We start from the raw sequence: 23,480 nt of genomic DNA, 5'->3' as shown, positions 1-23,480 counted from the left end.
CACTGAACAGAGACATGGATATCATATACATAAATATATGCAAGTATATTTTCAGGGAGTTGAAAATCTACTATGAAAATTAGAAGGTGGATTTACAACATGATCATGGCATGCACTTCTGCTGAAACCATTCTGGAGGTTGGTGCATGTTTTTCATGGCTACTCCTGCAGTCAGAATACTGACAGGAGTTAGCAATTGACTATAAAAGAGAAAAAAGCTTTGATATGGAAAGGCCTGAGCCACTTTTCCATCTGTACTGACATTTGCAGTGCTTCCACAATAATAATCATAATCATCTCAAAAATGTATTTCAGGAAACACCATATATCGTAGACAATCAGGATGCATTCCTGCCTGTGCTCAGGGTCAACAACCACATTGTGACAAAAAAGCTTTCAAAGCAGGATTCAAATGGGACTGAAGCGATGTATAGGCTTTGTGTTGTCCTTTGCCCAAGAACAAGTACCATAAATGGTGTGCAGGTACCTGAGTGAAAAGTTCGCATTTATGGAAACTATTGATGCAGCTCCTGTTTGCATTTACTGGTATGATTCTAAAGTACCACGATATCTACAAATGTTTGTTTACCGTATTCAGGTATGCTCTAAGAAACAGAAGAGAGATGAAGAAAAATATGTTTTTATTAGTGTCTAAAAACTTCCACAGTGTGTGGGGATTGCTCTAAACAAAGGAACAAATGCACACAGTAATTGTTGACAGTGGTATCAGTCATGACAGAAACTGGGGACAAGATAATATCTTTTCTACTCAAAATGTTAATGTCAGAGTCGTGAGTAATTAAAAGTCTACATTAATTAGATAATCTGTTCTCTGTATTTGTATTGCTTGAAATGTATTTATAATGCTTCTATCACCACAGGATTTGTGAACATTTGCTTTAGGAACTGCTCCTACACATTCTGTATGTGCAAGTAGGCCTTACTGGTATGCGTCATTCCACGGATCTCAGCAGAACTGTGGCACAGGGGCAGGTTTATGCAGCATCCTGTAGATTTATGTGAGATGTTTGAGCTAGCGCAGGTACTGTGCTGATGTGTATTTATGTATATTACATCCTTTTGCTGTTGCTAATACACCTCACTTCTTGTCACCGCTAAGCAGCTTCATCAGTACCATCTTGACTATTCTGTTTCCAGCACCCAGCTTCTTCACTCAGGGCTACCCTATGGCTTTCTTTGAGGCACTGCCATGAAACCTTACTCACAGAGGAGTCTGATGCAGGCAGGAGACAGGAGAGAAAGAGGCTGGAATCCACAAGCCCAAGTCAACGCCAGGCTCTCAGTAGCAGCTTCCTGGCATGGGTGCAAGCCTGCAAGTACTAACTGTGCTGAATGACCAAAGAAATTTGATATCTGACTTTCTATTTGTGGATGGGTGTTTGTGTGCTCAGCACGTACCACATACCTACTGATAGAAATAATGTGACGAAGATTAATATAATTAAAATCCTAGTCCCTTGGTGGTGCTGGTGATTTCCATCTCCCTGGTAAGAGATGTGTCTCCCTGTGTCGGTCTTTGAGGAAGCCAGCCATCCCAAACATGATGTCGTGCTTAATCCTGTACTTGTTCTTTATCTGGTGCTACCTTTGACGTCAGTAGAAACTTGACATACAAGAGTGCAGAGGAATCAGGCTGAATTGATTTTTTATGTACCAAGATTAAATGGAAGGAAGCCTTCTGAAATGTACAGAAATCTTATTCCTTCCTACAGCATAAATGGATAGTTTCTGTTTCATTCTTCAAGGATTCTTACCTGTATGGGTTTGTGTGTGAGTGTGTTTATGAGAGATTGCCGATATACTTGGACAGCATAGTGAGCAGATTTAGAATGTGACTGCCAGAAAAGGGTCTGTAACGAGTAAACAAGGCTTTCCATATAGTTTCTAACATGCATTTCTATTTGCTATTCTATGTCACATACAGTGACAAAACTTCAGTTTTGCCTTCACATTTCCATTTTGCAGTTTCTAAATCATCTTGAATAGACAAATGCAAATGTTAGAGGACACACACTGTGTTAATCACTAATAAGCTTTAAATATTTTCTGCTTATACTCGAAGAGGTCTGAGAAATGCCTTTAATTTTTATATGGAATTTCCCATCTGGTAGCTTTTGCTATTAGCAACAGTAACCACATTGTATGAGTAGACTTTTTTTTTTTTTCCCCTTCTTAACAAATAAAAACAAATGACGCACATCTTACAATGCTGAATGTAAATGATGGAGGCATTCTGGGGGTGTTATTCTGGATTTACAGTGACCTAACTGACAACAGGATTCGGATCCCACGGCTGAATCACAACATAATACAAATAAAAACATATTTCAATAAACTGTCTTAATGAGAAAAGGGAATAAAGTAAGATTTCCAATGTCGCTCCCATACAAAAATAATAATAATAAAAAAAAATCTCAGAGGAGGAGGACACCGAAAAGCACGCGTGAAGGATCGCCAGCAGCCCCGCTCGTGTACAAGTTGCTTCACCTCGCTGCAGCGCAGGAATGAGACTCGGCACAGGACGAGACATAGCCGGCTGTAAGGGGCTGCCGAGGTCTGATCCTTCCAGTGCCCGATAAAACAAGGCAGCGTTGAGCAACATAAAACCATTTAAAATACGCGTTGCTCAATCCTCTCACACGTCCATCCGTGGGAGCGGTGCCTGAACCCCTCTCACACCAAGCCGGTATTTCCTACGCGCCAGGAACTGAGCATACGCGCAGCTCTACCTGCCTTCCCCGGACACCACGACAAAAAAAAAAAAAACACCCCTCTCTCAAGTAAGAGTCAACACCTCCCTCCTTCCTCCCGGACGCCACCACCGCTCCAAACCCCGGCAGACCCTTCCGCAGCCGGCGGCGAGGAGCCGCCGAGCCGGGCAGCGCGGCAGGGCCCCGCACGGCAGGGCCCCCACCGCGTGTCCCTGCGGCCCCCCCCAGCGGCCGCCGCCGCCCGCGCCGCCCTTCCCTCAGCCCCCGGCAGGGAGCAGCAGGGGGCCGCGGGCCGGGCACGGCGAGGCACACGGCGAGGCACCCGGGGGCACGCTCCGGCTCCCGGTGCCGCTCCCGGTGCCCCGGACCCCCGCAAGGCCGCGGCCAGGCGCGGGCGGGCTCCCCGCAGGTGCGGGCGCCATGCGGGGCTCACCGGCCCCGCGCTGCCTCGGGCCGAGCCGGGGCGCTCCCGGCCGAGCCGGGCCGTACCGGGCCGGGCCCGGCGCAGCTCCGCGGGTGCGGATTATAAGGGGCCCGCTCTCTCCGCCCCCGAGCCCGGTCTCCCTCCGCCCCCGCCCGCGCTCCCCACCCCTTTCCTCCGGCCGCGGAGAAGGGCATGGAGTTGGCGGGAGCCTATAAAAGCCCCTGAGCGCTCCGCCGCCCGCACGGCGCTGCGGAAGCCTGTGCGCACCGAGCCGGCCCGGGGGCACCATGTCCCACCACTGGGGATACGGCAGTCACGACGGTGAGTGAGCCGCGGCCGTCCCGCCGGGCTGGTACCTGCCTCCCCGAGCGGCAGCGAGCGCTTTTTTTTTTTTTTCCTTCCTTTTTTTTTTTTTTTTTTTTAATTTTCTCTTTTAACCTTGAGATGCCACCTGCGCTCGGGCAGCCAGCCAAGCGCGCCCCGCGGTCGGCCTGGAGCATCCTCAAGGCTCCGAGCGCCGTGCCCGTGCTTGGGTACCTGGGGGGGGCTCTGCAAGGGCGCCCCGCTGAGACCCCGGCTTCCCCCTCCGGGGCTCGGGGGCTGTCAGGTCCCCGCCTTGGTCCCTAGGTGGGATTTCCCCTCCCATGCCTTGCGGGCACCCCCCAGTTAGCGCGTTGTTAAAGCGCTGAGGTTTGTCCGAGTGCGGGTGTCCCCTGCATCCCCTGAGCTTTGCGGCTGTGCCCACCGAGCCGCTTTGTGCTGTCCCGCAGGACCCGCGCACTGGCACGAACACTTCCCCATCGCCAATGGAGAGCGCCAGTCGCCCATCGCTATCAGCAGCAAGTCCGCCAGGTACGACGCCTCTCTGAAGCCTCTCAGCTTCAGTTATGATGCCGGCACTGCCAAAAACATCGTCAACAACGGGCACTCCTTCAACGTGGAGTTCGACGACTCTTCCGACAAGTCAGGTGAGACCTCATCTTTGTGTGTGTAGGGGTAGGGATGGGAGAAACTGCCACTAACGCTGCTACTAATGCTAAAACTAAAATACCTACTGAGGCCACAAGGTTTTTTTCAAAGGCAAAAAGGTACCAAGGTCAGGATTCAACCATTAAGGATTCAGCATCCTGCACTGCAAGAAAACTGAACTCCTGTTAGAAGAAAACTAAGTCTGTCTTGGTGGTTTTGAGCTTCCCTGCTTTAAACTCCAGAGAAGTGAATTGCTTCCTTTTTGTTTAAGTGAGAAATACTTGGATAGAGATATGCAGGGCTAAAAAAAAAAAATATTATTTGACAATAACAGTATTAGGCATAGCTCATCATAAGCTACCAACCAAATGGTTAAAAAGGCAAAATACATCATAGGAAGAAACAGGCCATAGAATAACAGAGGAATACAGTTAACAACTTGAAGTAGAAATAGTTTGGAAATAGTTTCTTTGGTTATCAAAATATTATTTCACATTTCTGAAGCCAATATGCTCCCAGGTTAGTACAGAAACAGAAGAATGATTAGAAAATACCCCTATGTTCTTCTGTAACTCAAGCATTACCCCTGGCATTTCTTGACTCTTGGCTTTCTAGATAAAGTTAATATGTATATGACACATTCCTACAAAGTTTACTAGGAGGCAGTCTTTCCACAGTGTCTTATGGTTCATTTTTCTGTAGGGTGAATGAAATTAAGCATGGAATCCTGAAAACCTTTTGGCAACATTACTGAAAGGAATGGCCACATCGATGGACAAATGAAATCTAAGGCACAGTTGCAACAAGGGTTTTGCAGGGTGTCCATAGTTGTAGTTTTTCAGCTGGCTGAACTTGCAGAAATTGTCATGCTGCTACAGTGAATGTGCCTCTATTTTTAATTTAGACAGCAAAAACAATCCTATTGTAGTCACTGCCTTCTCTAGACACTGCCCGATTTAACTTGCTTGAGCAAATGCCCTATTTTGCTAAACACTTTCTTGGCAATGTCAGTTAGGGAATGGTGCTGAAAACAAATTAACCATGCCTACAAAACTTTTTTTTTTTTCAGATAATGCAATACAAGGGTATAACAGACATTCAGCACTGCACTGAGAATTTGACTTTGTATGTTATGACCTTTATACTGAACAGTGTTAGCTGGTCATCAGTGCTTCAGTTGTATAGATACACATAGGTCTCTATATAACTTATTCAGAACATCCACATTAATATCTGTATGTTTAAAAAAAGCAAAAAGGGTTCTGACTTAGTGTTTATTTTTTTCTGAAGCACTGAGGAACCGAAGTTAAAGCACATGCGTTTTAGCAGTGTTGGGAGGAATAAGGTAAATGATACAAAGTAAAAAAACGGATTCTTCTTTTCACTAAGTCCGTGCAAGTCTGCCCTCACAGTCATCCTGCTTTCACTGAGCCCAAAGGAAGCAGGTTCAGGTCCTCATAGTATAACAAAACTATTACTTGGTCACTTTGTGCGTGTATAGATTTGGAATGACAGTGAAAATTAGTTTGTATCGGGCAACTTGGGAGGAAAAAAATGGCAGAAACTTGTATTAAAGAAATGTCTGTAGGAAGAATGCTCTTTATGAGAAAAGTCAGTGCAGAACCAGAACATCTGTGACAGGGATCCTCTGACAGATAGGCAGTGACACAGCTTTCAGAGTGGGAGGATAGGAGATGCAAGTAGAAATATTCTCAGTAGTTCTATTAGTGAATCAGAAACTGATGAGTGTTTAAAAAGAAAAACAACATTAAACATATCTCTGTGAATCCAGGTAAGGGTGGATCCTTCAATATCACACTTCCTATTGACAATTACAGTGCATAAAATGTAACTGGCAGCACACTTATTGGCTTCATTTGTATGCAGTTAACTAGGTAACCTACTTTCTTTACAGAAAATAAAGCTGTCTTTGACTTGACTGTGCTTGATTCACTCCAATTTCTGAATTTTGAGACTAACAGTACAATGATCTCTCAAATTCTTGGTTAGACATTCAACGACAGTCACGATGAGAAATTACGTGAAATTATGTGATGTTCTATTTTACAGAAAACAACGGGACAAAATCCTGTAAATACTTCCGATAGGCTATAGTGCTTGCTTCCATGAGCTGTCCTGTATGCTGTAAGGAATTACCTGTGGTAGTAGGCATAAAATGAAGTAATAAGATCATTGTTTGTGTATAATCTTCAACACATGAGTAATATCATGCAAAGAAGTAGATCCATTCATTAAGAATATTCAGGCACATAACTAATGACACTAAAGTAAAATGAAGAGCAGTTCTGTGTATTTAATATCTTTTTGAAGACTTCTCTTCAGGATATGCAAAATTAGTTCTTGTAATGAAAAGTACAGGTAGTAATGGTATAGTAAAATAGGCAAGAAAGCTAAAATGTGTTTGGATAAAACTCCCTGAAAATAGTTGTTACTTATTTCTTTGATTTAGAAAATACTTACTTTGAATATTGTTGATCGCAAGTTAAAATCAAGGAGATACCAGAATATTCAAGAGTTTTGTATAGAATATCCCCCCCCCAATAAAGTTTGTGTATATATTAAGCTTGTACACACAAGTATGTAGCCTATAACTTCTGTTTGTATCAATGAGAAATAGAAAGTTTAAAAGGTAAAAAATTGTACTTCTTAAAATATCCCTTCTATATGTTTTGGCATAAGGATGTAAAAAAAAAAAAAATACAAACTTTTTTATACAAAAGATTATGCGCAATTTATGCGACTAATGTATCTTCATGGAAGATGTGTTCCTCTCTGCCCTTTTAGAAGATCTTTACTAATAAGTGGAGCTCTTTAGATGTAGCTCTTGATGCAGTTTACAATTAACTATCCCTATGACCTATAAAATTTTCCTTTACAAAGATGTTTGAAAAATAAAATGATGTTAAAATCATTGTGATAGCTTTAGAACCTGACTTTGTTCTACTTTCTTGTTAATTCTCTTAGATACCCTTAGATGTTACTAAGCATGCTTTAAAAAAATCCCTATTCCTAAGCAATTACACACCAACCTTCTATTTCAGTTCTTATAGTACAGCCTTTGAATTTCATGGCTTATGTGACAGCTGTTCTATTCCAGAATACAGTTCTAAAGCCTAAATCAGTTCCTGAAGTGTATTCCCTTCATATTTCACAGCTGCTAGTTGATAGAAATGGTGTACGGAAAGTAAACTGACAAATCAGTATTGCCCTTTTTAAACATTTTTATTTACTGAAATTCCATGATTTTCTCTTAGTTAAAATAATGTCTTCTGTCGTGTTTCCGTGCAGTGTTTTGGAATGTTTTTTGGGCTTGTATGTAGAAAAGAAATAGTGAACTTCTGCCTTCAGTTGTTACTTAGTTTCTCTTCTCCTTCTGCTCTTGCAGTTGCTTTCTTAAATCTCATGTCCATTGTCTTGTAATCAGTGTGAAAATTCAAGTATTTGCAGGCATTTGTGATTAAAACTTCTATAATTTTAAATAAAAGCAAAAATACTATATGGTAAGTGTTGCTAGGAATAAAAGTACAAATTTAGGCCTGTCCACTCTTGTGTCCTGGGACTTGGCCATTGACATATGTGTCAAGCAAATGGTGCTGATAAGCACTGAACTATAATAATGCAACTTATTTTAAAAGCCTTATGGCAAAGGAGAGATTTGTCTCATTCAGGATACCTACTTAATGATATTAAACACTTTATATTGTAGTCTGTATCACTTTACTCTAAAAGATAGAAACAAACGGCAACTTCTCAGAGCTGTAAAACCACAGGAAGTGACTTTGCTCAAGAAAGCCTCGAGCATAAAAGCACTTGTGTAACATACATATAACTTGCTCTCAGAGTAAGTTCTGTGGAAAACTTCTCAAATTTACCTAAAACCTGACATACAAGTGGGAAATGCTCACAGGAGTAAGCTCTGTATTCTGTATTTTCTGATCTTGTGTTTGATCTTATGAAAGGAAGAAGTCAATCAAGTTATTTTGTAACAAAAATATTAAAATATCATATCTTAGTTGTAGAACCTGACAGAAGTTCATTGCAACTATGGTGTAAGTCTCTAAAGACATTACTAAATGTAGTAGTCATTTTCACGTGTGGATTACTCTTACTTGTTTCCTCTTCCTTTCTTGCTGCTGAGCTAGGTAGAGATAATACTGAAATCCAAGAGAGTCCCAAGTAAATCATAAAACATTTTTACAGAAATTCAGTCATGGTGGAACCTTACAATTATGAGGAGACCTAGGGAAGTGAAACACTATTGACCTTGGTACCAGCACCCCTAGAGAGACTCTCAGTAGCTGTAATCAATTACCCAATTCTTCCTATAACGGGCAGTATTAATGAGGACACTTAACTGTCTTGGATTTTGACTCACTGTAGACAGAGCAATCCATTTTGTTGTATTTGAGGTCAACAGTCAGTGCAGTAGCACAGCTTGGTTGGCAGTGAGGTACACTGAAAGTTGTGCCACTGGTGCTCTTTTCCTATGCTTCCACCACTACGCTTCAGCAGGTAGACTGAGGAAAAAACACGCAGGTCTGCTGCCTTTAAGGCAGAACTTTTAATCAGTCACTGCCACTGGTCTATTTTTAGGCTTCCCAGCTCTGAAGATGCAACATTATCCACACCAGAATAATATTGCACATTATTGGTATACAGTCACAGGTTGAAGCTCCAGAATAAAATGTGGGCTAAGCAATGTCCTAACGCATCTGAATCATAAATCAGGGAACCGATTGCTTATAGCTCTAGGGAACTGTTTTCAGACAGCTGCTTGTGTGTCGCAAGTATTTTTGTGCACTGCTTGACTAGGAAGTCAGAGGTCCCAGAAGGTGTGTGATCATTAAGGCATTCTCTGTTCAACTAGTATTGCTAGAAGCTGCAAAGCCTAAGCAAGTAGGTGACTTGAGTATAGCACTGGTGCTTCAAGGAACTGAAAAGGAAGATGAGAGGGCTTGAGGTCAGACCTGCTGGATTCAGGACTTCATTTCTTTACAGAGCTCAAAAGCGCCCTTCTTGACTTATGCCATTTAAAAAAAAAAAAAAAAAGAAACTTCTGAGCAGAAATTTGACATGGCTTGTGCATATAGGTATCCTGGCAACTTCCTTCACTTCTTCCAAATGACTCCTCTAGAGGTGTTTCTGTGCAAAACCAGGAGAAACCAGTTAACTGTTAGAAGCCAAGTAAAGGGGGACTGCTGAGTGCCTAGAGGCCATGCTCTCCCCTTCCTTGAGTTCATCCATCCTTTGGTACACCTCAAAGTAGTAAGAGCACTGTGTCAATACAAAATTTCCAATACTGTAAGCAACCTCTGAGATAAGTGTTACAGTTACTGTCATCAGATATTAAGTAAATTGTTACTCTTAAGAGAATCTTAATGCTTCCAACTCGGTACTTCTGAAGTCATTGTCGGCTCATAAGGGCTGACAGGTGAGGACTGAACGCTGATCAAGGAGTCATTACAGCACCTTATGACTCACGCAAAAATCCCCGTTTATGAGATGATATCAGAAATAAATTCCACTGGTCCCAGGGAGCAGTGGATTTTGCTGTGGTTGACTGAAGTGAATACTGAATTGTACCCTTCCTGTATCAGGAACAATAAATACATCATATTCTGTGAACAGATTATTAACATACCATCTAATTTTTGTGTCATGTTTAATATTCACAAGTTGCATCTGTAAATGTGCAAATAGCAACTTGTCTTGCCACTACTCCTTAATCCACTATAAGTAGTAAGTGGATGTTTACATTTATGTAGGTGTGTATGCACAAACGTTTAGGTGCACACAAACACATTTACACTTAGATGTGCCACATACTTTCCCACATATCTATCTCTTTGAATCATGCATACAAGGGGCCTTTTTGAAAGACCTGAAGGGATGAGGAGGAAAGACAAGAACGTAAATGCCTTTGGATGCTTAAGCAGGTCAGAGTCTGGCTGGCTGCTACCCAGCCTGTAGGAAGTAGTTCAGCTGGGGTGAATCGAAATCACTGAGCAGCTGCTGATACACATGTATGCAGACCTGCTACGTTTTGGCAGATGTTTCATTCTGGTCTATCTCTCTGGAACATCCTTGCTGCCTTATCAGACTAACCCTCTAGCAAGGTCAGAGCAGGGTTTTTCTTAGGAGATACCAATTACATACGTTTTCTCTCAGTGAAGTGCATTACAGATGTATCTGCAAACATGATCCCTACAGTTACGTCCTGTCTTACTCTCCTGCTTGCCATGATATAGTGTCCTGGGAGGAATGTTTGAAAGAGATAACGTAAAGAAGGAAACATCTCACAAAATGTGATGTTCTACACTCCACGTTTCACAGAAGAGACAGCTCACCCCAACTGAACTCTTCAGTCTGTCAGATGGGGAAGCCCATCCTTGCATAAGAACACAAGGCTAATCCCTGAGCATCCTCATAAGAGCCTTTTTTGTGCCATTAATAGTGCATGGTGCTCAAGATTATTTTTTTCTCAAGTAGTGCTGCTTCTACTTTATCTCTGCAGGGTCTGTTTTCTAGCGTACAGATGTCTGCAAATACACAAATGCCTACAGAACGTAAACAATAATGTATATGCTGTGCATGTATTTATGTGAGCACATACATACAAAGCCATATACGTGTGCACATCTATTGTAGGCTGGTACAAAGCCATGGCTTTCTTTTTACCAAAGCAGCGTGTTTGCAAGTGGGTTGTCCTCAAAAGTAGATGTTGTAACTGTCCTGCTGCTATGTTCTTGTTTCGTGGTATCTCAATTAGAGCTTAATTTCTTAAGTTTTGAACTCTGGACATCCATCATGCTTTAGTGGAAGAAATTTTGTCGTCAATGTTTTCCATGTGAAGAACATTTTCTCATTCTGTATTTTCTCAGAATGACAAACTTCAGCGTAGCATTTTTTCTTATTACACTAAACTGTACAGTAGGAGGGAATTCATTGTGACTCATGAAACAATCTTGTAGTTCAGCCATTTAGATTACCCCTTTGACAAGTTTATTGCCTTAATGAGATTTATTAGTCTCCTGTTCTGTTACATCCCTATACAGGGAGGTAACTACAGCAACAGTAATTCCACAGTATTCCTGCAAAACTTAACATGTGGCTGCTGCCACTTCCTGGAAAAAAAAAAAAAAGAGAGAGAGAGAAGCAATTTGCAGTGTTTTTATACAAAGCCGTCCTGTTCTACATGGGAAAGGTAACTACCCAGTGTCTTGCCTTTAAGCACAACAGTGAAATTGTGTGGCCTCAGTAAACAGCTGCCCCAGGTGCAGCACAATGCCCCCTTGATTTCTGTGCATGTCCAATATCCTTTGACCATGTAATGGAGACAGACATAGTTCACCTTTATCCAAGAAACCCCACAGACATTAATAGCGCAGTTCATGTGGTTGTTTAACTTCCCGAATTAGCTCTGCTAATACTTATTTTCACCTAATTTAGATAATGTTATGAGATCATTTAATAACAGTGCAATATAATTGTTGGATGTTACTAGTATAATTTCTTCAGTAATTGGTAGAAGGTTGAAATCATAGTTACTATTTCTTAATCTAAGCAAATTGGCTCCAAATTTATGTCACTGCACCATTTCAAATAACTGTCAAATGGAAGAAAAGTTGCATTTTCAAGCTGTTACCTCTTGTATTGCTGTTATGTCTGTGGAGACCAGGTTACTGATGTAGATTTTGTTGAGAATGATGAATCTGTAAGAAAAGAACGTGCTTTCCAGGTCGGTTGGTGCTGTCTTCACTCTGCATCTGAAGCTATGCTCTATAACAAAAGGGAGCGTAGCTACATATGTATTTCCAGGATGGTTTTGAATACTACTGATTTCAAAAGGAAGAAGCTAATGCTCAGGGGCTCAACTATGGATCAAATTTTTCCCATCCCTCAAAAAAGGGGATGGAAAGGTTGGACATCTGTCTTCAGTGGGGCCTGAATTGGTGTTAGTGTCACATGAGACAGGGATAGGAAAGTTCCCAGATGCTGCTCAGGTTCTTGAGGAGGTTTTGCTTTCCAAAAGCTGATAGCATTTATTCACGGTTAAAAATGCTTGCACTGGAAAAAAAAAAAACGAAGTTCCAACATTTCTACTTTGCATTTTAAGTTTGAATTTTACTTCCTTGGAAAGGCTGGAAAATATTAAGGAAAAATAATAACCGCTTAATGGAGGGTAGAACAAGAAGAGCTGTTGTGTAATTAAGCCTGCTGAATTTGTATTCATTCCCACTAATCTAATTATTACTTTCTTTGAATGCTCTGCTGTGAGTCAAAATAAGCTAGTGCTGGATTTGAGAACCACAGAATGAGAAAAGTAAGCAAAAACTGCAAAGAGATTTTTGTGCATCCTTTGAGTTTTATGAAACTACAGCAAACTTTATGTAGAAATAACACTGCAAATGGATTTAAGACGATTGCATGGTTCTGCTCTTCAGCATGCTTTCCATTGATTAATAATGGCAGATTAACCTGTGCTGCGCTAGTGCTTTTGGAGGTTTGGGAATGGTGAAACCTCAGTCCATTTGTATCTGCAACAAGCCACAAGTCCATTAGCCAAAGGAACTGAAACTGAAACACTGAAACTCCGTGGCATTGTCTTTAAATGAAACATGATATTGAGTGGATTAAATGATTTTGCATCTGTAAAGACATAGCAACTGATTGCTTCATTTTAAAACGGAACTAACACACATTCACAGTAGCCATTCTGGAAAAAAAAACAAAAACACAAAAACAACAACAACGAAAAAACACCTGTTCTGATTTGTAGTACTGTGCTTGAATCAGTTATGCTTCTTGGCAATTAGCACATGCAGAAACACAGAAGTAGAATAAAAGGTGTGCCTATTCAATTACTTTAAGTAGCCATTCCTCTTGGTATCACATAGCTTGGCGGTAGGTAGGGTAACTCTTGGTCTGCTGGCTGTTCAGCGTTGGCTACAGTATCTGAAATTACAAGGACTGCATTGGAACATATATTCACATTTTTCAAACAGAAATGCATGTTGGCAGACTTCTAAATGTATTTGCCAAAGACGGAGCCCCAGGCAAATGCTAAATTTGTCCACTGAAACAAATTTTGCATGTGTAATGCACACAAGTGGAAACTAATGTGTTTCATTGCATCTTACGTTTAATTTTCCTGTATTCCAGATTTTTAGTCAAATCCTTCTCACCACTTTGAGCTCCCCCATTGCCAAGTATCCACGGGTATGTTTGTCCATGCTTGCGTATAATCAGAATTATTCAAACCTGAACAGACAGTGACCTTTTCCTATCTGCATTTGATGTATATTTTCACACATGCACTTGTGATACTTACATGTCTAGACTAACTGCAAACTGAGAGGCAAGCATCTTTACTCCACAGAACCATTTTGTTTGTGGCACGTAAACAGAACACACTTACATGTAATAACTGATGTCAACACTCTTCTGTCACTCTTATTTATATATTTATTTTCTATATTGAAAGAGAAATTGATCTCTAATATATATAGCACTTCAAATGATGTTTTAAAAGTATTTTTGATTTTTAAAATATTAATTCCTTAAAGATTCAATTGTGATTTTGGGACTTAGAAAAAGCACAAACCACTGTGAGACCTTGCTCTAATAACTTAGATAAATAGCTCTATTGAACAGAACTATTTGCTATTGTTTTGTGCTTTATGCTGCACTGGAGGAGACATTGTCTGTGCCTTGAGCATTTGGCAGAAATGGGGCTTGATCCTGCATATCATAATGGTGGTGGTTACAGTTTTAAGTAGAAGGTTAAAACTAACAAGCGTAGGTGCCCAGGGGAACTTGCTCCTGTATAACTGAATGTGTGGCTGGGCACTCCACTTACCTCAGTCACGTAGCAGGAATAATGTCAAATCAGGGAGAGCATAAGTTAATGCCTTATTTCCAAACCCTATTTTAAAAAATTGGCCTCTGCAGGTGTTGCCATTCTCAGCACCATTTTTTAAACTCACTCTCGAAGAGTAAAAGATGGGATGGACGAGAGATTTCAAAGTCACATCTCTGCAATTCCTTGCACTGTGCCCAGTGCTTTACCTTGCTGCGTCCCACAGCTAACAGGTGTGAGGGTTTAAGTTGGAGCCAAAAGCTTTTTACTCAATCCAATTCACCACAGGATTTGCAGGATTTGCCTAAATGGATGAAGTGTCCAAAATAAAGGAACCAAGTACATTAGTAAGTAAAAGATGATTTGGTCTTCAGCTGTGCTTTCATAAAATAACTCTATGTGGGGCACTTACAATGGCTAGTCTTTGGACTTTTCCTTGGATTTTTTCTTTGGTGACAGAAAAGTTACATCCTTAGCTCTTCCCTCGTCACTTGTAATATTAGCATGCCTATTAAATTGCTGATGAGACTCACTATGAAGTCACTTATGTTTTTATATGTTTATTACTGATTTTGGCTTTTTGCAGCAATGTGCCATTGAAGATGATCTGGAGTAGCATGGCAGCATGCAGAGCAATAAACTGTGATTCACTTGGAAGACTTGAGATGGATGTTCCTCTTTGAAGTGAGACCTGACAGCGAAGGTTACGGGAGATGCTAACAGAGTCCTTTTGCTTTGCAGTGCTGCAAGGGGGAGCACTGGATGGAGTCTACAGGCTGGTGCAGTTTCACATTCACTGGGGATCCTGTGAGGGCCAAGGGTCTGAGCACACTGTGGATGGTGTGAAGTATGATGCAGAGGTAGGACATGCTTTGCCTTTCCAGTTTTTTGGGTGTAATGAGCATGGCAGCAGCAGCTCTACAAACGTTCAAAGGGCAAGAAACTGGGGGGGTTACCATAAAAGATTTTGGTACAGTGCTGCTTCAGGAACTGAACATAACTGTGATGTGCATTGATAGATAGAAGAAATGGCCCCACAAATTTATCAGCTTTGCTGCTTTTTGATAGGAGTCGGTTTATTCTTATCCAAAAAAACTCACCATTGCCTCACATCTGTTCACAGTACCATAACTACTTGCTCAACTTGAGTTGCAGATATGAGGAGACAACAGATGTACTTCAATTAGAAATAACATTGAAATAAATAAGAAAAGAACATCCTGGCTAACATGACCTGGAGATTATTTTAATACTCTTTTCAAAGACTTTCCATGACAGGGCAGGATAGTATTTTTAAAAAAAACTCAAGAGTGGAGGTCAGATCTGTAAGTAATGTCTATTCTGTCCTGACACTGGACAATCATGTCTTTCAGCGTTGATAAGAACTCCAGAATACACAGCTACATCAAAAGTACTATATCAAAATCCTGCAGGCTGCATGTAGGAAGAACTCATTCTGAAGATAACAGGAATTTTACCAGACTAAAAGCAGAAAGATACAGCCCAGAGTTTGCATTTAAAACTCATCTGGGAATAAGAGTCAGAAGCAAAGTAAAATGCATGACAGAAATCTCTTTGCATAAATGAAACTTCAAAGTTAATGAATGATTCAACAAATTCTTAACTGTACACAAAAGTTTTAAATCTCAGCAGTAAAACACCATCTGCTCTTAATGTTTAATAAATTACTTCCCCGCATCCTCATTTGTAAAGTATTATGGATGGAATCTAATTTTCATAGTGCTTCTTGTTTTCTTGCTCCTAGCTTCATATTGTTCACTGGAATGTAAAATATGGAAAATTTGCTGAAGCGGTGAAACATCCTGATGGTTTGGCTGTAGTAGGCATCTTCATGAAGGTTAGTTAAACTTTTTTTCCTATTATTTGGATTAGTCCAGTATGTTCAGTGGTCCAGGTGGGCCCAAGAGCCTAAAATACAGAATAAGACAGCATTATGCTGTACCACATAAGCCCAGAACAGACTAGATGGTACTCCAAATTCTTGGTTTTCTGTACATATGAAAATTGTACACCTACAGTGGAGTATGACTGCCATCCATCTCTGTGGCAACCGACCAGCAGCATGCTAGCCTCCATCATGACAGTGACACTGCTGTAACCCTATCAGAGAAAGATGATATGCATAACTGACGCAGTAATATATGTATGAATCTGTGGTATGACCAGCCTAAATAGCATCTATTTTCTTTTTACTGCTATTGTTAAACGTCTAGAGCATTTTTTCTCAGCTGAATTGTCTTCACAGCTAATTGAAGAAGGTGATTGTGACCCAGCAGTGTGCACTCTGTCCTGGCTTCACTGTTCTATTATGAGGGTGACTTCTGCGAAAAAAAGAACAGCTCAAGTCCAAAAATAGACCACATACTGTAAAAGAAAATAACTTTATTCTGTCCAGTGTCCTTGGCTGACCCATTTGTGCTGACTGTCAACCGGCATGATTTTACAGAGACAGTTTCAGTCACTTTTGCTGTAATACTCCTGTTATGTAATGAAATGGTGCTATGAAAATGTGCTACAAAATGATTCCTTGAGAATTCTAACATAAAACTAAAGGTGTAATGAGATTGCATGGTTACTTTTTTTTCATGTGGTTTCTATTACAGGTAGGGAATGCCAAACCTGAAATACAGAAAGTTGTTGATGCTCTGAACTCCATTCAAACCAAGGTAATATATGCTGTCTTGGATACCACCATTCACAACCGTATGATCCAGAAAGTGGACTTCTGGATCAGTTTACTTCTTCCCAGTGGATCAGTTTACTTCTTCACAGTCCATTGCATTTATGAGAGTGAAATAAACCTTCATGTCATCAGCATGGACGCTCCTGTAATCCTAAATGCAAAAGAGATTCAAATTAATTATGATAAAGGGCAGATAATACTAGAAATGGTGATCATTTTTTATCTCCATTAATACATTTTCCATCATTTCATCTGTATTTAAACCTATAGGGTAGGATTCATCTTCCAGATGCAAATTTTGATCAGGAAAAAAAGGCCTTAGGAAAAAAAAAGCCTTTCTGCATTTTAAATAGTATGAAGCATGTATGTGATCTTCATGAGCCGAGTAATGAGTAACTAAAGTTATTTGTTGAGTAAGTAGGTACCTTCATAGTGGGTTAAGGCCTTTGCCAATGATAAATGTGGGCAGGAAAGGTAAAGAACAAGGCTACACTGAAATCTTTGTCATCAGGCTCTCTGTGACATAAATGGATGTTGCCATTTACTTTAGTGGACAGTCCAACAGGTCTCCCAGTTTTTGTATTTCCAGTAGGATCAGTGTCCATGGTATCTGAAATCTCATTGTTCCTTCAAGCAGGGACAGATCATATCTGTAAAGGAAAAGGCCGTAAGTTCAACATTTGAAATGCTGAAATGTCTTGAAAATCTTAAAAAATAAGAAATAAAGTGCTGAAAGTACAGACTCCCGGTACATAATTCCAAGTGTACTGTAAGAAGCACTTAACACGGTATGCTAAACTCCATTTCTCCCTTCCTTCAAACATGGAGCTTCTGTAGAAGACTTTACAATGACAAGCTTGGTGGGTGTATGTTGTCTCTCCCTTGACAATAGCCTGCCTACTTTCCTTGTTGTAGGGGAAGCAAGCTTCTTTCACAAACTTTGACCCTACTGGACTGCTTCCTGCATGTCGAGACTATTGGACATACCCTGGCTCCCTGACCACTCCACCACTGCTTGAATGTGTGATCTGGCATGTTCTGAAGGAGCCCATCACTGTCAGCCCTGAGCAGGTAGGTCTCCAGGGGACTGTGCCAATAGGTGTGTACCGACTGGTATGATATCGATTGCTTTGGTTCAGCTGTCCAAGTGATCTTTGAAATGGCAGTTTATGCTACTGCAGAGCTATGCAGGCTATTAGCTAGTGTCACATGTCAAAAATACATATCTGAGCTGGTTATGCTCTTCTGGCAAGCTCTACTATGTGTGGAATTAGAGGTTGACGTAAAATGTAAGGTTGTCCTCCATTTGGACACAGTCCAGGCAAAATGTGAGGAGTTTTAAAAATTTAATCAGGTTGGAGCTGCCATGTGGTAAAAAAAATCTAGGAAAAGTGTAGGATGCATGAGAGGACCAGTTATACATGCAAAGTCTAGCATGTGTTGTGAGCATCAGTAAATTTGCTGTACATGCAGTTACCTATCTGATTGTACTTGCCCTGAAAATACTGGGTTTACCACGCATCTGAAGAGCATTTATTCTGCATTTGCAGTCACACACTGTAGATCTGTAGTTAGTTTGTAGATCTTTGAGATCTTCCAGCATTTCCAGGATACACAGAACTCATTTTACAAGGACTATTCATCACAGAACAGACTGGGAAATCCCACGCAGAATTGTGACAATCCTAACAAAACTGCCTTGTTTGGAAGAGAGAAAACTTGCAGATTCCAAAGTCTGCTGTCTGAAAAAATCCCATTTTCTGTTGTGCAACTTGAAGAGGATAGAACCTTCCTAGTGGGAAGGAGCTTATGCAGATTAAATCACTCCTGGCCCTAGCTTTCTGCACTATCCATTAATGAAATTACATAGAGGCAAGATTCTATCCTCGGGTTTGCATCTGTGTGCTTGGAAGATATAAATAGAATCTGGAGCCTATAAATATAAGCTAGCCCTGAAGGGCTTTAGTTTACCCTTCAAACTTTTAAATCCCTTTTATGAATGGCAGCCATGCTAAAACTATACACATAATTCTAGGAGTTTTATTTAGCTGATATGAAAAAAGTGCAACTGATCTGTTGGGATATAACATGATAAAAGATAGAATAAATGACAAGGAAGAACTATTGGAAAATCTATTAATAAACTGCAACTTTTAAGTTGACATTGTTTGATTATTTTAAACTATTGGTATTGATGATCCAAGGCTTGCAAATGTGGTTTTATTATAGGGCAGGAGCATTTTCACCAAAATAGAATTGTTTTTCCTACTACACCTACTTCCACCACCTACAAGTGGTAAACGACACCACTTGTTTCTCCCACACAGACCCCTCCATATTACAATCGACATTTCAAAGATGAATTTGAGATCAAAACAGTGCGTGTAGCAGCTTGCCTTTTCATTCCAAAACTGATCAAAGCAAGAAACCATAAAGCAGAGTATTGACACTGGATTTAAGTTGAATTGGTTTTCTAAAGATAAATAAAAGCTGGATGAGTGGACTCTGTGTATACACGAGTCCATTATCATTTGCTGCAGTGACAGTTCCTGGTAGAGGCTGAGCTCTGAACTTCATTCCTGTCGGGTCCTGAAGGTAAAGGCCTCCTGGGCTGGTCACTGCCTGGGGTCTTCCTAGCTCAGTAAAGGAAAGCCTGACTTGGGGTCTGACTCATACAAAATCCCTCCTACATATTTCTGTCAGCAGTTCCAGTTGGCTTGTGAGATCACATGTGGGGCAGGTTTTATTTTGACACAGTCTTCTTTTTAGTAGTTTTGGAGATGCTCACTTAGACATTAAGGTGCTTTTATTATGGCAGACTATGCAAACACCAATTTAACTTTAGGACAAGCACCTTACTCTAAGACCTTGCAGTATGCTCCTGTTGATGTGGAACAGTTTCCCTTCTCACAGTATTTGAAAATCAAGATATCTTGAATGAATTTAGTTATTTTAATTTGTACCTAAGGATAAGGTTTTTTGTTTGTTTGTTTTTAAATATCAAGCGGACAAAGCAATTCAACTTTCAAAAGAACTGAAACGTTACAACTTTCAAAGGGCTCTGGAAGGGTTTCAATTCAGATGTAGACTGAGGACAAACAGCTCTTTGTGCACAGAGTTCAGAAAACACGTGCCCTAGATCTTTGTTTTCTGTGCCACCTTAGTTCTTTCTAGGATATTTTGTTGCCACGAGAGCCTGTGTCCAGCAGGAAATGGTGTGGATGACGTGCAGAGATACATGGATGGTGATGTCACCTCTAAACCATTAGTGCTAATGAAACTTTGAGTTGGACCTCTGGCTCAGGCCTATGGCGTATAGTTCAGGTAGTCCTGTTGAAACAAGAATGCATTTGAGAATGTTTGTTCCTTTTTCCACAGATGTGCAAACTCCGTGGCCTTTGCTTCAATGCTGAGAATGAGCCCGTGTGCCACATGGTGGACAACTGGCGCCCATGTCAGCCTTTGAAGAGCAGAGAAGTCAGAGCTTCCTTCCAGTAACCTCAGCTCTCAGTGTGTTAGGAATTGCTGTGTTTGTGAGGAACCCTTTTTGCTAAGCACAAATCAAACCTTTGCCATGTGTGCCCTGGCAACATCTTGTCTCCCAGGTCCATTCTTTCTTTTGCTCTGCATCTAAAATGCCAGCTAATGAAATGTGAAAGGTTCTTGGCCAAACAGAAATAGGTTCTTTATGTGTGGGGCTGGGGGAAGCCTGGGGGTGGGCTGTGTGCATTTTGATGAATTACTGTGACTGACAACTTTGGTGTTACAATACATTGGCTGTTTGGGAGAGCATATGGTGTTAGAAAAATAAGCCATTCTAAGAAACCTCATCCACAGGTGTGGTAGTACACATAACTAATGATAACTTGAAGCTTTGTCAAAAGCACAGGAATACAGAATATAGGTATGCTTTAGGAAAAAAAAAGTATATTGAGGAAGAAAAGTAAAATGAATATTGAGAATTAGATTTAGATTTTAAACAACTGACGTAAATATTTTTAAGACTGTTTTACATTTTTACCCATGCTATCAACAACATTATGTCTTAATGGTAGTATGTTGAATTTTTTAATTAAAAATGTCCTAAATTAAGTATTATCTTTAAAAATTGTTATTACCATAGAATACAAAGTATCTTTTCATTGAAATAATATATGCTCTAATTTAAAGAGGGAAACAATAATGTATTTTAGATAACTTCTCTAATAAATCTATACTTATATTTTTGCTTCCAATCTGTTATTTTAATTCAGAAAAGGAGTTACTAATCTGTTCACACCATTGCATATTAAACATAATTAATAAACATTTAGGATATCAGGAATGAGTTTCAATGATACTGAAGATGAATGCAAAACTATGTGGATGTTAGGACATTTTCTCTAAGTAGCTGTCTGATAGACAGCAGCAGGAAGTAGTAGTTTTGAGCCACCACTACAAACTTTCATCGAATTTGACCACATAATAAAAGATCACCTCACAAGAATTTTGAACAAAATCATACTGCAGAACAGGCTTCTCCCAAACTGGTTGCATAGATGTTGCTGCCCTTATGTGACAGCACCAAAACAAAGAGCCTTATATTTATGCAGAACATCAACACAATCCTTTTCTCCAACAAAACCAAATTGTTTCAAGACTGCATCCCCAGAGTTTGCTTTTTAGCCTCACGGTACCATATGTGAATGATTTCAACAGAAGAATTTTCAACAGGAAAACTGCTGAGTAAGACAATAGCTTCCAATAACTTCCATTGATGGATCAGCTGAGTTCTTTTGATGTCATGAACACGTATGCAATAAATACCTAAGTGTAAATCTGGTCTAAATACACAGGATCCGAGCAATACTTTTCAGGCTTCTGGCCGTTGTGAGAGCAAGCATCTTCAAAACTCTCATCTGACTGGATTCTGTTACTAGTTTCTAAGACGATTTATTGATGAGCTTCCTACCACATCAGGGATAACTTTGTAATTTATAAAATATCAGATGGGCAGGTGAGGCCCCCAGGCACCTATGATCTTAAGGAACTGAGATGGGAATGAAGCCTTCTCAGAGTGCATCTAAAAATCTTCAGAAAATTCTGCCAAATTTTCCACCTTGAAATGCTTTCCTATTTAAAAACAAAAACAACCAATCACACCCCACCCCCCCTCCAAAAAAAAAATCAATCAAACAAACAAACAAACAAAAAAACCACCAGAGAAATAAAATCTCTCTTCTCCATAGGTCATTTGTTCTAGGTTCAGCTTTTCTGAATATAGCTCTGGAGGTACTTGTCTCTTCCAAGCACAGCTGTGTTGAGTAATTGGAATTTTTTGTGTTCAGTGGTTTGAATACCTTTCTAACTGTCACCCAGAATTCTGAGTACTATACTTGTGTCCCTTAAAAATGCAGGGGACGTTACACCTCTAAAAATTAGAATTTTAGATCCAACACATTCTGTTTTAAAGCTGCTGAAGCAAGCTGATAGGAAACATAGAATCACAGAATCACATTAAGGTTGAGGTTGGAAGAGACATTTGGAGGTCATCTGGTCCAATCCCCCTGTTCAAGCAGGGTCACCTAGAATAGGTTGCCCCAGGCCTGTGTCCATACAGCTTTGGAGTATCTGTATGGATGGAGACATATGGGCTTATGACCCACTTATTTCAGCAATTTTGCTGAAACTGCAGCAAAGTGCTTTTTTGCTGTCACAAACACTAACTTCCCTTTTTCCTGGAATTGTGCATGACAGAACTTGCACTCAGAGATGGCAGCCTTACTCTACATAAGGACTACATGTTACAGCATTTCCAACATTAAAGAACAAAACATACAAGCCTCAGAGATTCAAATTTGAACCCGTATCATGACAATTGTGATATCCTACCCAGTAGGTAATAAAGCTTTCTGAGAGGTGGTATTCTCTGTGGTACCTGTACAGCTTAAATAGGCTGGTGCATGACAAAGAATGTGAACTTCTGCCTAATGGCGAGGGTAAAAACCTGGAATCACCTGTGAAATTCTAACAAATGCTGTAATTAAAAAAAAAAATAATCATAGAATCACAGAATCACAGAATCACAGAATGGTTTGGGTTGGAAGGGACCTTAAAGATCATCTAATTCCAACTCCCTGCTGTGGGCAGGGACACCTCCAACCAGACCAGGTTGCCCCAAGCTCCATCCAGCCTGGCCTTGAACACCTCTAGGGATGGGGCATCCACAGCTTCTCTGGGCAGCCTGTGCCAGTGCCTCACCACCCTCATAGTGAAGGATTTCTTCTTTACATCTAATCTAAATCCACTCTTTTTTAGTTTAAAACCATTCCCCTTTGTCCTCTCACTGCACTCCCTGACACAGAGTCCCTCCCCAGCTTTCCTGTAGGCCCCCTTTAGGTACTGGAAGGCCGCTGTAAGGTCTCCCCAGAGCCTTCTCTTCTGCAGGCTGAACAACCCCAACTCCCTCAGCCTGTCCTCATAGAAGAGGTGCTCCAGCCCTTTGATCATCTTCATGGCCTCCTCTGGACTCATTCTAACAGGTACACGTCCTTCTTGTGCTGGGGGCCCCAGAGCTGAACACAGGCTCCATGTGGGGTCTCACGAGAGCAGAGCAGAGGGGAACAATCACCCCTCTCGCCCTTGCTGGCCACGCTGCTTTTGGTATAGCCCAGGATACGGTTGACTTTCTGGGCTGCAAGCACACATTGTCAGCTTATGTTGTGCTTCTCATCCACCAACACCTCAATCCACATGCAGGACCTTGCACTTGGCCTTGCTGAACTTCAAAAG

General features: G+C 40.8%; 1 protein-coding gene and 1 long non-coding RNA gene across 2 annotated transcripts; one reads left to right on the top strand and one right to left on the bottom strand.

Moving 5' to 3' along the window:
- The first annotated feature begins 3,124 nt into the window (after positions 1-3,124).
- On the top strand, positions 3,125-20,931 carry LOC310894284 (carbonic anhydrase 2). The gene is made up of 7 exons (XM_083824201.1): positions 3,125-3,477; positions 3,927-4,124; positions 14,747-14,865; positions 15,771-15,863; positions 16,630-16,692; positions 17,625-17,780; positions 20,088-20,931. Exons 1-7 carry the CDS (start codon positions 3,444-3,446, stop codon positions 20,205-20,207), a joined length of 783 nt encoding a protein of 260 aa, XP_083680327.1. The 5' UTR covers positions 3,125-3,443; the 3' UTR covers positions 20,208-20,931.
- On the bottom strand, positions 16,389-17,618 carry LOC310894286. The gene is made up of 2 exons (XR_014579741.1): positions 17,255-17,618; positions 16,389-16,860 (listed from the first exon to the last, which is right to left on the bottom strand). It is a non-coding gene; the product is annotated as an uncharacterized lncRNA (long non-coding RNA).
- Positions 20,932-23,480: the final 2,549 nt, after the last annotated feature.

Source organism: Anser anser (assembly GCF_964211835.1).
Source record: "Anser anser genome assembly, chromosome: 2".
In the NCBI taxonomy this organism is placed as follows: domain Eukaryota; kingdom Metazoa; phylum Chordata; class Aves; order Anseriformes; family Anatidae; genus Anser; species Anser anser.
This window is presented reverse-complemented; position numbering and strand designations above follow the sequence as displayed.

What these genes read in the sequence shown, in the direction of transcription:
- LOC310894284 (XM_083824201.1), top strand. Translation starts at nt 3,444, where the DNA reads ATGTCCCACCACTGGGGATACGGCAGTCACGACG. An exon ending in GGGATACGGCAGTCACGACG is followed by an intron (nt 3,478 to 3,926) that starts GTGAGTGAGCCG and finishes GCTGTCCCGCAG; the next exon opens with GACCCGCGCACTGGCACGAA. An exon ending in GTGTGAAGTATGATGCAGAG is followed by an intron (nt 14,866 to 15,770) that starts GTAGGACATGCT and finishes TCTTGCTCCTAG; the next exon opens with CTTCATATTGTTCACTGGAA.